The following is a 14327-nucleotide window of genomic DNA, read 5'->3' on the forward strand; positions in this document are numbered from 1 at the left end:
TTATTCTATGAATGAGCCTTTACAGAAACCACAGAGTCAATCCCTAATGAAAGAAGAAAGAAAATCAGGACTCCTGGCGTGTACTTGTTGTCAGGTGTTCTGGGTAAAATGTTTTCTTGGGCACAGTTGATCACTAGGGGAAAGAGACATTGAGAAAAGTAAGAAAAACACAGTGGTGGCTGTCTGTACTTTAATGCCAGTGATTTCATCAGCTGCTGAAGCAGCCAAAATCCAAGGAGAGGTAAAAAGAGGTAAGGGAAAATGTTGGGAGTCCTGTGGTGGCTCCCTCACTGCATGTCAGAGCCGTATCCACATGCACAGCTGTGCAGCCTGCATGGCTCTGTGCCAGCCACAGCCAGCCCTGATGCAGCCAGGCGAAGGGAGCCAGTGCCCAAGGGCCAGAGCCTGCTGTGCCTCTCAGTTTCACTCCCTTAGCCTCTCTCAAAAAAGAACTGCTCCAACTCTGCAGGACAAGACTCAGACAAGAAGACTACTGAAGATGGGGGCCACAGCATTCCCACATCCCTGTTCAATACCAAGTATCCCTAGGTACCATCTCTCCAGGCTTTCAGCAAAACACAGATATGCTATCATGTAGACCTGGCTACAATTCTGACTCTCTGACTTAGGAATTAACAGAGGTGCCTGATGGCTTTGCAAGGGAAGAGTTTATGTGTGGATCAAGCTGACACTGGCTGGTGACACCAGCCACAACAGAGCAAAACTGACACAACAGAAGAACAAGCCCTATGTATTCTGTGGGGAGTAGCACAATGACTATTCCATGTTTTCAGCAAGGGAGTTCAGCAGAAGCATTGAGAAAGTTATCTGAAGAGGAGCACAAAAGAAAGCTCCTCATAATGACAAATGTGCATGTACAAAATTACACACCCAAAACAAGAAAAAGTGAGGAGCAAGGTAGTTCTACTGGGCTGGGTTGCAACACGTGCAAAAGCACAACATGCACATTTGGCATGATTCTTCTCTTTCTGGAAGAGGTCAAGAGCTTCAAGGAAACTGGCACAGTAGCTGCCCCACCACTGCAAACAGGTAGAGTGAAGCAGGAAATGAGTAGAAGCACCTTTCTGCCCTAACTGAGGTATTTACAAGCATGGGAGGCATCCAGCTCAGATTGTAGTATTCTCAAAGAACAAGAACTGAAAGGGCACATCAAAATTTTTGAAATCAACTGAAAATGAGCTGTTTTCATTCAGTCCAAAAGTAAAAATGAAGCGTTGTCTTTTCAGCCTGGTTCACAACAAAACAAATCTGCATTACGCCTAAAAACAGGAATTATGAGAATGACATCAAGATAAGGGAAAAAAATCTTAATGTGAAATGAATACATAACACAGATACTTAAACATATATAACCACACTTACATTCAAATACAATTTAGTTAAAGTTGTGGTCCAAGGCAAAAACTGCAACTGTTTAGTCACTTTTAGTTTATCTTTCCTCAGGAAGTCAGTAAGCCAAAGCGTTAAGAATATATAAATATATATATATTATATATATAAATATATATATATTTATAATATAATATATAATTTATATAATTTATAATAGATATATATCTATATCTATATCTACACACACATATATATATATAGAATAAAGAATAAATATATTGAATAAATCCTACAAATTCATTTTGTCTTATTGCCAAAACCTTGCAAAGATCTACACAGGTTGTACTTTTAAGAAGTCTATTTGTCCACTTTCTGATTTACAACCCAAACTTGCATATACCTTTCTCTAACTGAGATGAGAAGTCAGTTCAAAATCAGAATAAAATATGAAACAAACCTCCATATAGAGTTGTGCCAACTATGCCTTCTCCCACAGGCAGCACTTCCTCATCTGAATAGTAGTTTTTCACGGCAACTTGTATGGCATAACTCGAAAATGGCTGTAGGTTCTCTAAGACAGCAATAAGACCCTGATATTCCTGTAAGTCAAAATCAGATAATAAACATGCATTCTTAGAAAAAAGAGTCATATGTCAATCCAATCATATTTCATGTTTAAAAAAAGAATGTTTGAATCACAGTTTCAGTATAGGTCCCTACAGAAAAGAAAGCACATACCAAAAAACAAGCCAAAAATAGGGGTGGAGTTACTTGCACAAAGGAAAACTAGGGAAACTAAGAAATCTATCACTTACCAAATACCTAGAGAAAAGACAATTACTGTTGTAAAATTGTCCTAGAGAAAGGACAATTACTCTTGGGAGAGAGAAATGGAAAAACTTGCTGACAGAAAGCTACAGAATGGTTCATAAAATCACTAGAAGCAATATCACATTGCCTGTTTATAGATTATAGCATTTCTGTGTGAAGTAGCCATACCAATGTCTTCTGCTGTGGAGCAGACACACAGTGTATTGAGTTCCTGCAGATGTTTGTCATTTGTCTGGAAAATACCAGGTACGTTGGTGTAGGCTGGGAAATGCCAGGGCATAGCTGCTGTGGTGTGACAGATGGCAAGCTTAGTGTAAAACTGGTGTTAGTCGTAGCAAGGATGGTAGGTTTCTCAGTGTCTGGCAAGAGAATCAGGCACCTTTTATCTAGAAAAGACATCAAAAGATTAAAAATTGAAATCATGGCAGGACCAATCCAAACTTGCATAGGATTCTACCACCATTCATATGAGGAAGCGTAACTACAAAGCATTCTTACTGCTCTCACAAAGAGAAACAGAAGAAAGTTCCACCTGAAAGTACTCTATTTGTTTACTTTCATGGACACTAAAACAGTGGTCCTCAAAGGAACTCTCATTTATCTTTAATAAGATACAACTTTAATAAAAAAATTAGGTTCTTCTTGAAGAAGAAGACGGAAATGCATCTTGAAGATGGAAATGCAAATTGTAGTTGTTGTGCTGTCAGGGCAGTACATAGTGATGAGCCCAAACTTGCCTGTTACAGGAAAGATATATACTGAATAGACATTGCCTTTCTCTAGCAATTATGTGTTATCTACTACTCCTTCCAAACAGTTTTCCATGTGTAATGTGACAACAAATAATGAGAGCCAAATTTAGGAGGTATAAAAGGAGTCTAGAGGGAGAAAACAACAGAAAACTACACTGACAGTTAATGAAAAGTAGCAAAAGAAAATTCCTCATCACTTGATATACTTTGAAAAACAAAATAAAAATATATTAAATGGACTTCCTGCTAAGGAGGTAGAAACTTAGGCATGTGCACAGGGAAGAAAGTACAAGGACCAATGCTTGCCCTTAGGTCAAAACTGACCTCATAGTCAAGATCTCTCCTCCCAAAGTGAGCAACCTGCCATTCCTACAAAAGTCAGGCTCTTGCATATTCCTTCAAATGCATTTGCAGCACTCAGTGTAAATTAGAAAATTTCTGTGGGGATCTCTGGGTAGAAATAATCCATTTGGGCCGAAATTTGGTTCTTCCCTTTCTGCTCCAGCTAAGCCTGGGGCTCTTGCAGGAAACCCTGTCCCTGGGGAGAGGGATTGGCACATTCTGTACCAGGGCCAAACCAGGCTCCTGCACCAATGCCAAGCCCACACAGATCTCGTGAGAACAAACATGCCCAAAGTGTTGGCAGGAATAGCCTGAGCATTGGTCAGAGCAGCTGCAGGCAGGCATGACTATACCAGCTACCCAAAAGAATGTGAAATTACTCTGTTCTGAAGTTTATCTCATTAAAATATTCATTTGTATATTTTTCAGGTTTTTTATGCAAAACTGGAGTTCAATAATTATTTTGAGTATATTCATCATGTTGGTAGCTGTTCTAAACCTCTGCATTTACAAAGATAACCCCTATAAGTACGTTGAACCCTAATTTTCTATTAAAACTAACGTTTTATTTCTTTCATTATCATTCTACAATGGTTTGTTTAAAATATTAGGAGTTATTAGCCTGGGTTTACTATAATGTAACCTGTAACTGTCTCTTGCGTACTTCATTATAAATCACTTTATTAGGCAGAGTTCTTATCTCTTTGTCTTTGGAAGGACAGACCTTTTTTTGAGTTTTACATACTTTTGAACAAACTCACAAATCTGTGTTATGACAGGGATCACTATCAAACTCTTGCTACAGCAATGTGGAACATATTTACTTTTTCTGCGCTGTAACATGCATCACCTTTCCTAAATCTTTGGGTCTGACACAGCTTTGAAAACAGGCATAGTTTGGCATTAAGAAACAAGGGCAATACTCATCATCATGACCTTCCATTGTATCCAACACAAGGCCAGCCCTCATATTCATCCTTTTAAAAATGTGCAAATTGTTTGCCTGTAGAAGGCACCTGAATCCATGAAGCAAACTTTACATAAATACACATAGCACAATCCGCAACTTAAATACATGCTCTGAAAGAAATTAGTTACATTCACAAAACAACCAAATCCCCTCTACCTGGATATAATTGTGCTGCTGAGCTGTAAGCTAAGATTTTCAGTGCATGGTTTGTTCTCTTGTGAAGAAAGTGTCTTCTGCTTTCTTTATTTGCTAGCCAAATTTCAGTGTATTCCTTTGTTTCAGTGGTCCAGTATATAAATTTCTTATCTGCAGTCAAGCTGTTAATTTTATTACCTGTAGGAAAACATTGCATAAGTAAGTTTTATAGCCAGCCCTGAGCACATGATTTTTACAAGAGCAGGCAGGTGCTTGTATCCTCAGTGAGTCAATATAGGTACCTTGGCCGTACCGTATCCTCAAAGACCTTCCCTTGAGAAGAGATTTCTGATACTTTCCAGTGGGTCTTATGATGCTGAGACACTATTATTCCAGCCAGCTTACAGGTGTAGATTTGAAGGTGTTTAATTACCCATAATTATGAGAACTGCTATTCCATTAAAAAACACAAGAAATAAAACATGAAAGCAAGAGCTGTCTAAAGAAACTTTGCTTTTTTTTGCGAGATGAGGACCACCATGACCTGCCATCTCTCAGGAACCACTAAGACAGCTCCTCTGGTAACAGCATGCCTCTAGAACTGAGCTGAAAACTGAGCAGCCAAGAGTAACAGTTATGGAAGTGAACATGGATAATTTGTCACACAAGACCCTACCTGCATAAAGTACCTTCCCCACATGATGAAGTCTGCAATGCCATTTTCAGGCATAAATGGTTGTTGTACCTTTTCACTGAGATAAACTGCAATAGGTGTGGCTAATATGAAACCCTAGCAAAATAATGTGTTCATATCCTAAGTGAAATCTATTGACAACTAGCACTTGAGGCCGCAGCATTTCTTTTACATCTTACTAGAATACACACTTGCATCAGTAAACATCTACACACTGCTCCTTCTCCTAGTTTGTACACAGTACACAACTGGAAACACAGAACACAAATATTTTGTTCTTATTGACATATAGACTTAATTTTAGAAACTAAGTGTTTCATTTTTCTGAAATGAATGTTGATTGAAGTAAGAGACAGCAAGAATCACAAACTACTTAGAAAAATGAAAGACTCTCAGACCTTGAATACTTGGTATACTGATAATTCTCCAGCAGTGGCAACCATCCACATCTGAGACCCATATTTCGTCTCTTCCTCTGATAAAAAGCAGCTGGGGGTTTTCGGAGTCAGACAAATCTATACACATAGGTCTTCCTAGCTCCACTTCTGTGACATTGCAGGTGCAGTAGTTCCTCATCTGTTTTTCTACCAATCCTTGTCCCAAGATGTGGTGCACAGTGTTGTTCAGAATATCATAATAAAACATGTGGCTGCCATTATCAAGCTCTTCCATCCAGTACAAGCGGCTATCAAAGAAAATGCATTGCTTTCAGCAGAAAAACTTCAACCTGACCAGTCTAAATGCAACCCTAGCCTGGGTAAATAACTTATCACAAATCTCCCAAACACTTAAAGCCAGTTAACTACAGCAGCATAATTGCGAAGTGATTCCAAGTGCCAAATTATTATTTTTGTATAGAAGGCCACAAGAACTTGCTATTTTGGACAAAATGGCTACTATAAAAAGGTTGTTTTCTGGTGCTGACTTTCATTTGCATTACTCATATAGAAGAAACTATCAGTATTTAAGCATAATTTGAAATCTTTCCTCACAGACATCTTTTTGAAATTAGATATATCCATGCTCAAGTAGCAGTTCTAAAGTAGTAGTACATCCAAAAATTTCTGAGATTTACATAATGCCAAAACTCATCTACAATAAAAAATCCATTTTAGTCTTTAACAGTTCAAGTTTTAATGAAAATCATATCTAAAATTTGCTTTAAAAAAGTTATTGGTAATATGTGCCTTACCTTAAGAAAGGATATGACAAGAGAGATGATACAGTTGAATTACTTTTGTCCAGCTGCAAGTTCAAAGATTTTAGAGATTTTTTCTTGAGCTCAAGATCAATAACAAATATTTGAGTTTCATTCTGTGGTGTTTTCAGTGCAACAAAGAGATGCCTTGCAATCCAGTCAACTGTGATGGCTGTGACATTGTGAAGATGTGCATCTTTGAAAAACTTAAGAAAAAAAAAATTAAAAGGACAGAATTTTCCAACTTGTTGTTAAGACATTATGAAAGTCAATTTGATTTCAAAAGAAAAATGTCTTCCTGGGAAGTAGAAGTCAAAATACAAAGATGTGTCATGGACTGGCAATTTTTTTAGACAAATCAAAACTATTGTTTCACAAATATCAATTGTTGCTTCTATACTCTTGAAATTAGAATGAATTAAATTAAATTGAAATATTTGTGATAAAAAATACAAACTTCTTGTATTTGCTAGCATGAGTTTTAAATTAAACCTCTGATAATATATCTTATCAACAAAGCAGATGTCAGTAAAATCATTTTTAATTAATAGGACAACTTTAACGATGGCATACTCTGGTCATTTTTACTTTTTCAAAAGCATAGTTGGCCATAATATAATGGCAATAATGGCCATGTACGAAAGTAGATTCTCTCAAATAAAGGAGTGAATAAAAGAATACCTGAAACATTGAAGCATTCTGTATGTTCAGAATAAAAAGAGAATCTTCAGTGATATGGTATGCTTTGTCATCATCAGCAGTGTAGCAGATGTCCCTTACATTAGTCTTTGCTGCAAGTTCCCATATGGTATGACTACTGTCTATGTCGGTAAGAAACAACTTGTTGGCAGAAATAGTTATTAGAGTTGGGGCAGGGAAAAGTTCTGGAGGAAAAAGAGCACAGCAGAATTAACAAAAAAAACCCATCCTAGATAATCACAGTTGTTCATAAGGAAAGGAAGTATGAGATACAAATAAATGATGGGCCTGAACTTATTGTATTTAGTTATATGCCACAGTCAATAAATAATGAGATGCCCTCTTGTCATCACAATCAAACTACTCAGATATTTTCAGAGTTATTCTGAATGCTTGCCTAACAAATATAAGCATAATAAATCAGATTTTCTCATTTAATTCCTTTTAACAGCCAAACTAGAAATAGCCTATGATCTATAGTGGCTCTCTAACTTTCCTAGTTAACTTTGACAGCCTAATTAGAAATGTATAATGATCTCTAGCATTATACAGATTGCAGGTGAAAACCTACTGCTCCACACTAGTCTGGAGTTGCACAAAAAAGCAAACAGCATAGTTTTGAGGAAAGGCATGAAATACCCAAAAATTTAGTCTAATGATAAGGAATGTGTTAATCTTTCGTATCAGAAGATGTAACCATTTCCTCTGTTGTGTCTGCTGTATGTCACATAAAATGTTGGAGGCTATTTATCAGATTGCCAAACTCTTGCACTGTCATTTTCAGCAGCTATTGCACACAAACCATGAGGAGACAGCAGCTAAATCATCCATACCTGAAGAATTCCTCTCTGCCATATCAGACAAAGGTCCTGGACCTACAGAGGTGAAGGCCTGTACCTGTGGGACAGGAGATTGATACTTATGTTAAGTAACAGCATAAATGTCTGCATGTAAGAGCCTTTAGAGTCAATAGAGAGAAAACCCCTGTCTGCTCATCAAGGAATGTGTGTGCTCTGTTTGACATAAGGCTGTGCTGGTCAGTTCAAAGGTTGCATTCAAGTTGGGACGGTGGCTATGAAGAGAATTTTAAGCAGTGCCACAGAGATTGACAATCCATGTTGCATCTAACAGTTAGAGCTCAAAGTACCCCAGAGAGTCTTTTTGTTTCCTTTCTCAGCCTGGAACAATTCCTACTGTTTGTTGACCTTGCAACCAACATGGTGTTCTCTCTTATTAGTATCTGGTCTACTATACACTCTCATGCTTTTAACTTGTCTTTCAAGCACACGTCCTGTGTGTTCCAAAACTTTTATCCCAGTGAAAATATTACTTCTTGACAAGTTCTGAACTGGAAGCCACTTTCCATGGAAACCACACGAGTCCTTGCATTTCTCAGACTCTGGCTCTGTTCAAAAGGCCTGTCACTCTCTGCCAGATCAGCTGAATTGGCATTCAACTTGAAGTTTTCAGTAGTGGCCTCGGGAAGCCTCTAGCAAAGTTTCCTTTGGGCTTCACCATTTAGTGAACAACATGATACACAGAGGGGTTAAGCCAGGTATCCACGGGTGAGTCAGCAAATCAGCAGTTCTACAGGCAGAAACCACAAGCTCTTGCCCCAAGCCAAAAGAACATCTCCCAGGCAAACACATCAGGCTGCACAGATAACATCTACCAACTAACATGAGACAAGCTTAGTAATTTTTCATACCTGAAACCTCACTGTGAGGCTGGGAAGGACATCCTTGAGAGAAAACTGCATCTGGGTGGGTTTAACATTGATTTCAGTCCACTCCATGAAAGTGCCAGCAGTGCTGCTCTGATTCAACAGCTGATAGTAAACCCTGAACTGCAATAATATTCCATTGTCTCTTTCAGGTCTGTCCCACCTGAACTCCATAAGGACTTTCCTGTCACTTTCATGTAGGTTCTTTTGTACCACATATATTCTAGGGTTCCTAGGGGCTGAAGGAACTGTATAAAAAACATAAAGATAAAATGCACAGAACAAAATATTCCTGCTAAAGCACAAACCCTACCTCATAACTAACTCTACAGAAGATTATCTAAAACTTAAAGGTAATTCTTTTCTGGTTTTCACTGATGTGAGGCTATCTGGTTTTAACTCACCTAGCCAAAAGAAAGAGCTGTACAAGGAAAAAAATGAACTCCTGCACATTTGAGACATATCTATTTAGCCGAGTCGTGTATGTAACTATGAGGCTGTATAAATTTTCACAACATAGGGCATATTCTATCCCCTCTCCTATTCATTTCAAAATCTACTGCATCTCATAAGCTTTCTCAGTGCTTCAGTCACTTTACACTATATTTTAGCTAACTTAATTTTGACATGCATAAGAGCAAAAATAAACACTGAAGCAAGAGTAAAATATGCATAACATTTATTAAAAATCTACTAAGTGGATCCATGCAGCCTTTGGTGTTCATTATGGATTCAGTTTCTCTTTCCTGCTCATAGTCATAGACATATTGTCCTGCATTTTCTGTTCTGAATTCAATTACTTCAATTGTCTGCATTTATGTATGCAATAGATGATTGCCAAAGATACTCAGAAACATGTCCTTTTAACTCTGCCTGCAGCTGATTAGCTCTGGAAGCTGCTCATCCTTTGCCAGGTTTCACTTGCTGACATTGAGCTGCTCCCAGTACCCATTACACGAGAGGAAGAGGATGTAAAATTTTAGTACCTCCTTCAGGGGCTCGAAGGGATACAGATGTCATTGGTGCCTTGCCCCAGTATGTGTATGGAGTGACAGTAAAATCAAAGAGTGCAAATGGTTCCAGCCAGTCCACTCTGTAGGATGGCACTGTCAGATTATGGGGGTGAAGGCATCCTTCACTCTCCAGAGACTGCAAATGAAATCAAACAGAACCAAATAAAGCAAGACTTTTTTCCTACTCAAAAGGCCTTCAGTTTTCCAAAATTCCCTCACCAAACTGGTCAACTAAATGAAAACACAGCTTCTCTTCCTGTGAGTGGTCATTGTTTCACCAGCTCCTGTGGCACTGTAGTGATGTGAAGCAATGTGCCAGCAATCTGCCCTTTGAATTTAAAGTAAAGTTTACCATATGTGCTAAAGAGGGGATGAAGGCTGGATTTCACATTCAGGCAAAGGCTGTCCCACTGTCCCCTCAGAGGACACTTCTGTCTCTGAGTTACTGTGAGAGATGAATTTTTGATCACTGTGATCTCCTTGACTGGCTCTTCACATCTCACCCACTAGTCCAGAGCCACTGCTGGCTGCAGTGCCGGAGAAACTGGACAACTCACATTTTGCTTACAATTTAGTTTGGATCTTGACCAATTTGTAAATGCTGGAGAAGAAACAAACTCTATTTCTTTTAAAAGATAGATGTATCAGCAAGTATGTGCAGTAATACACGTAGATAATAGGGAGGGATTGCATCAAGATCCTCACTTGTAGAGCTTTTGATCCCACGCAGTAAAAGACAGTTCCCCAGTCCACCTTTGTGGAGGGACTCCAAGTGATGTGGAAGCTTGAGGAATTTCCTGTAATTCTGAAAGAAGACTCTGGCACTGAATTCGGAATCACTTTTGGAGTAGAAGAAAAATTTCCTGTCCATAAACAGAAGAAATAATAATAATCTAAAGAATGTGAGGAAAAGGTAGACTATTCAAATGTGATTTAAAACATTAAAGTAAATCCTGTAAGCCAGCATTAAATAGAAACAATAAACAACAACAACAACATGTATTCTTTTTATCCATACATATATATTCAGCTTTTATAATTGCACATTAGCCTGACATATTTATCAGGTGGTATATATATATATCATGTGTGTCCTGTTATATTTATTAATAAGTTGTTCTTGTCCTCATCTTTCTCATCTGTCAAATGACTAAAGAATTTCAAGAATGAAGAATTGCAGGCTGACAGTGAATACTTTTGTTGAGGAGTTTAGATAAAGAAAAAAATGTACCTGGCAAAGGTTTAAGTGACGCCTGAACAAGGGTAAAGGCTGTAAACCCTGCTGGTTGTGAGAAGGGAATGCTAATGCTCTGATTGACTTCCTGGACTGTAATAAACTGAAGCCTATTAATCCAGAACAGACGACCACTGTAGTATTCCAGTGCACCCTGAGATACTTCTGAAGTGCTCCATGCTGCAAATTCCGTGACAATGACCTTAGCACAACTGTGGAAATATGTATGAAATTAGCAAACTGATAGCACACATGTAGAGGGAACAGATTTATGCAATGTTTGACACATTGTTAAGTTTTTTATAATTCAAGTTCTTAATACTTATAATTCAAATTCTAAAATGTAGGAGGCAGGAAATCAAAATTTTTTTCTTTTAGCTCTTTAAAGCAGAACATTTTTCAGCATATGAAACATTGCAGAAAGAACAAAAAGGCCTTCATTCCCTTTATTTCATTTGAAAACAATTATGAAATGGTTTAAGATCCTGCTGCATAGATGCAGAAAAATGAGTATTTTGAAAAGGCAGCCTACGTTCTCTCAACAATTCCACTGAAACATTGAAGTCTGCTTCAGAGCATGAGATTCATGTTACTTCACTACATCAGGAACCCAGATTTATTTGACCCTGTTAGTTTTCTTCCATTATTTATTAAGATCTATTAACATTTTTCTTCTCTGGGATCACTGGTGATTTAATCTGCCTTGTGTATTCTATGTCAAAACTAACAGGCTTTTCTAGGTCCCAATTTATCTTGGCAAGAGATTAAATATGTTGTAAGAGGCATCATTTTGCCATCTCAGAAATGTCTTTGAGCTTAGACACATGCCATCCAAAACAAATTTGGAAAAGCTTTGACACGCCATCAGGTCCATTAGAATGGATCACTTCTAATCTCTGTATTCTGGCATGCCAGGAACAATGATTTATGGCTGCCAATTGGTTCATAATGGAGCTGCATGTTCCAGCTAAAACTAATCAACATATTTTGATTATTTAAGTGTTTACTATTAATCATAGCAAGTCTAAAATCAGTCAGAAAATTCATCTGATTCCACACAAAGCCAGTCTGCAACATTATGGGCACATGTAAATACAGATGCTGCTCAATTAAGTTTAAGCAGCTTAATCTGATGCTTGAAAGAAAATTAAAATAATCACGTTCCCCACATGGAAGAGAGGAAAAACATAGCTTCACAAACTACTTTGTATTAAACACTTTGCACTTAGAGAAAAAAACACCACTTTTCTCAAGGTTTTAGTATATAATCAAGCTAACCCATAAACACTGTTCATTGTATTTTGTCTTATTAAACCTTCTGCCTCTCTGGAGTAATGCAGCCATTTCACGTTCATGATGACTGAGAGGAAAGCCTGCTGAGTGCTGTTTGCTCAGGTGAGAAAGTGGTGTCAGTTCAAGTCCTGAGATTCGTGAAAGATGAGCAGGTTACAGAGCTCCAGGCACTTGGAAACTGTCAAGAGTTGTAAATGCCAAGATAAAATAGAAAATAAGCAGCAATTATTTCCTAAAGCTATGTCTAAAAATTGATGAGCATGACCTCAGTTCAGCTGAGGTTCCATACCATGTTTCTCTCGCTGTAAACCTGTGTTACCAACCATCACATGTAGTTTGCCACCAGCTAGCCATGATCACTACCTCTTCTTTTTGTTTATTGCTAAATTAGTAAATAGTGTGCACTGGATGGCATTTTTTTCTTAAAGAGTATGACCAAAACTAGAAAATACAGACTTTCTTACCTCTGCTATACATTTACTTACCCTTCTTTGCGGAGAGGAGCTCTGTATAAGTTCAGACATAGACTATCTTGCACAAGCCAGTAAAGAAAACCATAGGTGAGATCTAAAGTTACACCAACCACCTAAGAAAAAACAGTCCAAATAGCAATTTGAGCACACCTTCACTTCTGAGGTAAGAGCCCTTAGGCATAACAGTTGTCTAGACAACATCATGAGTAGCTCTTCATTGGCAAAAACAGCATTACTACCATGAATGTTTATTCTAACACAAAAAGAGATAGCACTAGAAAATAATCAGGTCCTTGGTGGACACCTATTTATAGCAGCTGATGATTTCTAGGTAACATTTTTTTTAACACCTGTCACAGTTTTCATCCCTGGAGTATCTGAGTACCTCAGATGTGATTGCAATAGCATATCAAGAGATTAGCAGAACTACCTATCAAAATACCTCTCATATTTTAGCATTCTTTGTCTGAAAGAGGTGGGTGATATCCAGTCTGAAAGTCAGAATCACCTTTTGAAAAAAGTATTTCAGGTCTTTTGTCTTTGTTTTCCAGCTTTGATTTTATACAGAAACAGTTTAAAGTGTTGCATTACTTATGGAAAATAGATGCAAAATATTAATTCATTTATTTGATTGAGCAGGAAATTTGAATATTTAATTTTTTTAAAAATAATTTATCATTAAATAAAGGGGGAAGGAAATTAAACAATCTTCCTGTTCTTTACTTCAATGTTTCATTTTCCTTTATGGGAGGTGAAATATTTGTTGTTTCTTTTTAATAGGATCTAATATTCAAAATAGAGTTTTCTTGTTTCTACAGTAAACAACAGATTCAATACCATATGCAACAGTAATAAGAATCAGACATTTAATAATCTGTTCTGTGAACAAAAAAAAAAGAATTTGCTTCCATAAGTTAGTCTGCTAAATGTTATCAAGTTTAGTCTATTTTATATCATTAGCACAGCTTACAAGTTGTTTGGGGCCTCTCTGAACATGTTTTCCAGCAGCTCTCAAACTTCTCATGCAAACATTAGTTGTAACTATTCTTTTACAAGCTTAAATTTCCATTATGTATGTAAGTGGAACAGCCTTTTTTTTCCTAACTCTTCATTAATAAACTGCAGAAGATGATGACAGGAAAGCAAATGCTATATCACTTGGTTGTCTGTTGCTCCTTATGTAATCACATTCCTGACATATTTCTGTTGACATTGTATGTCAGAAAATCAAGGTTTGAATGATTGCTCCTGTAGGTTGTCCTGTTAAAAATATCTCACAGTGTGTATGTGCCCAAGTGTATATTTAGTCAGCCGTGCTATATTTTATCCCATTTACCTATTCTCCCTCCAATGCTCAACACCAAAAGACAAGTTCCTGAATTTATGTTGCTTTTTTTAACATTTAGGTCCTTCTACCCTACCCCATTTTTTTTTTTCCCCTGCAGCTATTACGTTTTCCTATAAATGTGTCCATCTTCTTTATCCTGATCCCTGTATCACCATTATTAAAAGGCAAATAAATATTTGTACTATTCATTTTCAGGAGTTAGGCAGTAGTTTAACACCTCCCTTCTGTTATGCTTCAGAGAGAGGCAAACATTTCCCAGTTCATGAGAA

The 14327-nt window shown here is 37.4% G+C and overlaps 1 protein-coding gene across 1 annotated transcript in view; it reads right to left on the reverse strand.

Moving 5' to 3' along the window:
* Positions 1 to 14327, reverse strand: part of ROS1 (ROS proto-oncogene 1, receptor tyrosine kinase) — a 75908-nt gene that overhangs the window by 31329 nt on the left and 30252 nt on the right. Inside the window, exons 19-30 of the mRNA XM_023923989.2 lie at positions 12723 to 12823; positions 10942 to 11156; positions 10416 to 10573; positions 9684 to 9846; positions 8683 to 8945; positions 7808 to 7871; positions 6957 to 7159; positions 6270 to 6481; positions 5476 to 5762; positions 4405 to 4581; positions 2353 to 2570; positions 1811 to 1952 (exon numbers count right to left, since the gene is read on the reverse strand). Of these exons, the coding sequence (XP_023779757.2) occupies positions 1811 to 1952; positions 2353 to 2570; positions 4405 to 4581; positions 5476 to 5762; positions 6270 to 6481; positions 6957 to 7159; positions 7808 to 7871; positions 8683 to 8945; positions 9684 to 9846; positions 10416 to 10573; positions 10942 to 11156; positions 12723 to 12823 (2203 nt within the window). The remainder of the gene's footprint in view (positions 1 to 1810; positions 1953 to 2352; positions 2571 to 4404; positions 4582 to 5475; positions 5763 to 6269; positions 6482 to 6956; positions 7160 to 7807; positions 7872 to 8682; positions 8946 to 9683; positions 9847 to 10415; positions 10574 to 10941; positions 11157 to 12722; positions 12824 to 14327) is intronic.

The sequence above is a fragment of the Cyanistes caeruleus genome, chromosome 2 (assembly GCF_971803275.1).
Source record: "Cyanistes caeruleus chromosome 2, bCyaCae1.hap1.1, whole genome shotgun sequence".
Taxonomy (NCBI): Eukaryota; Metazoa; Chordata; class Aves; order Passeriformes; family Paridae; genus Cyanistes; species Cyanistes caeruleus.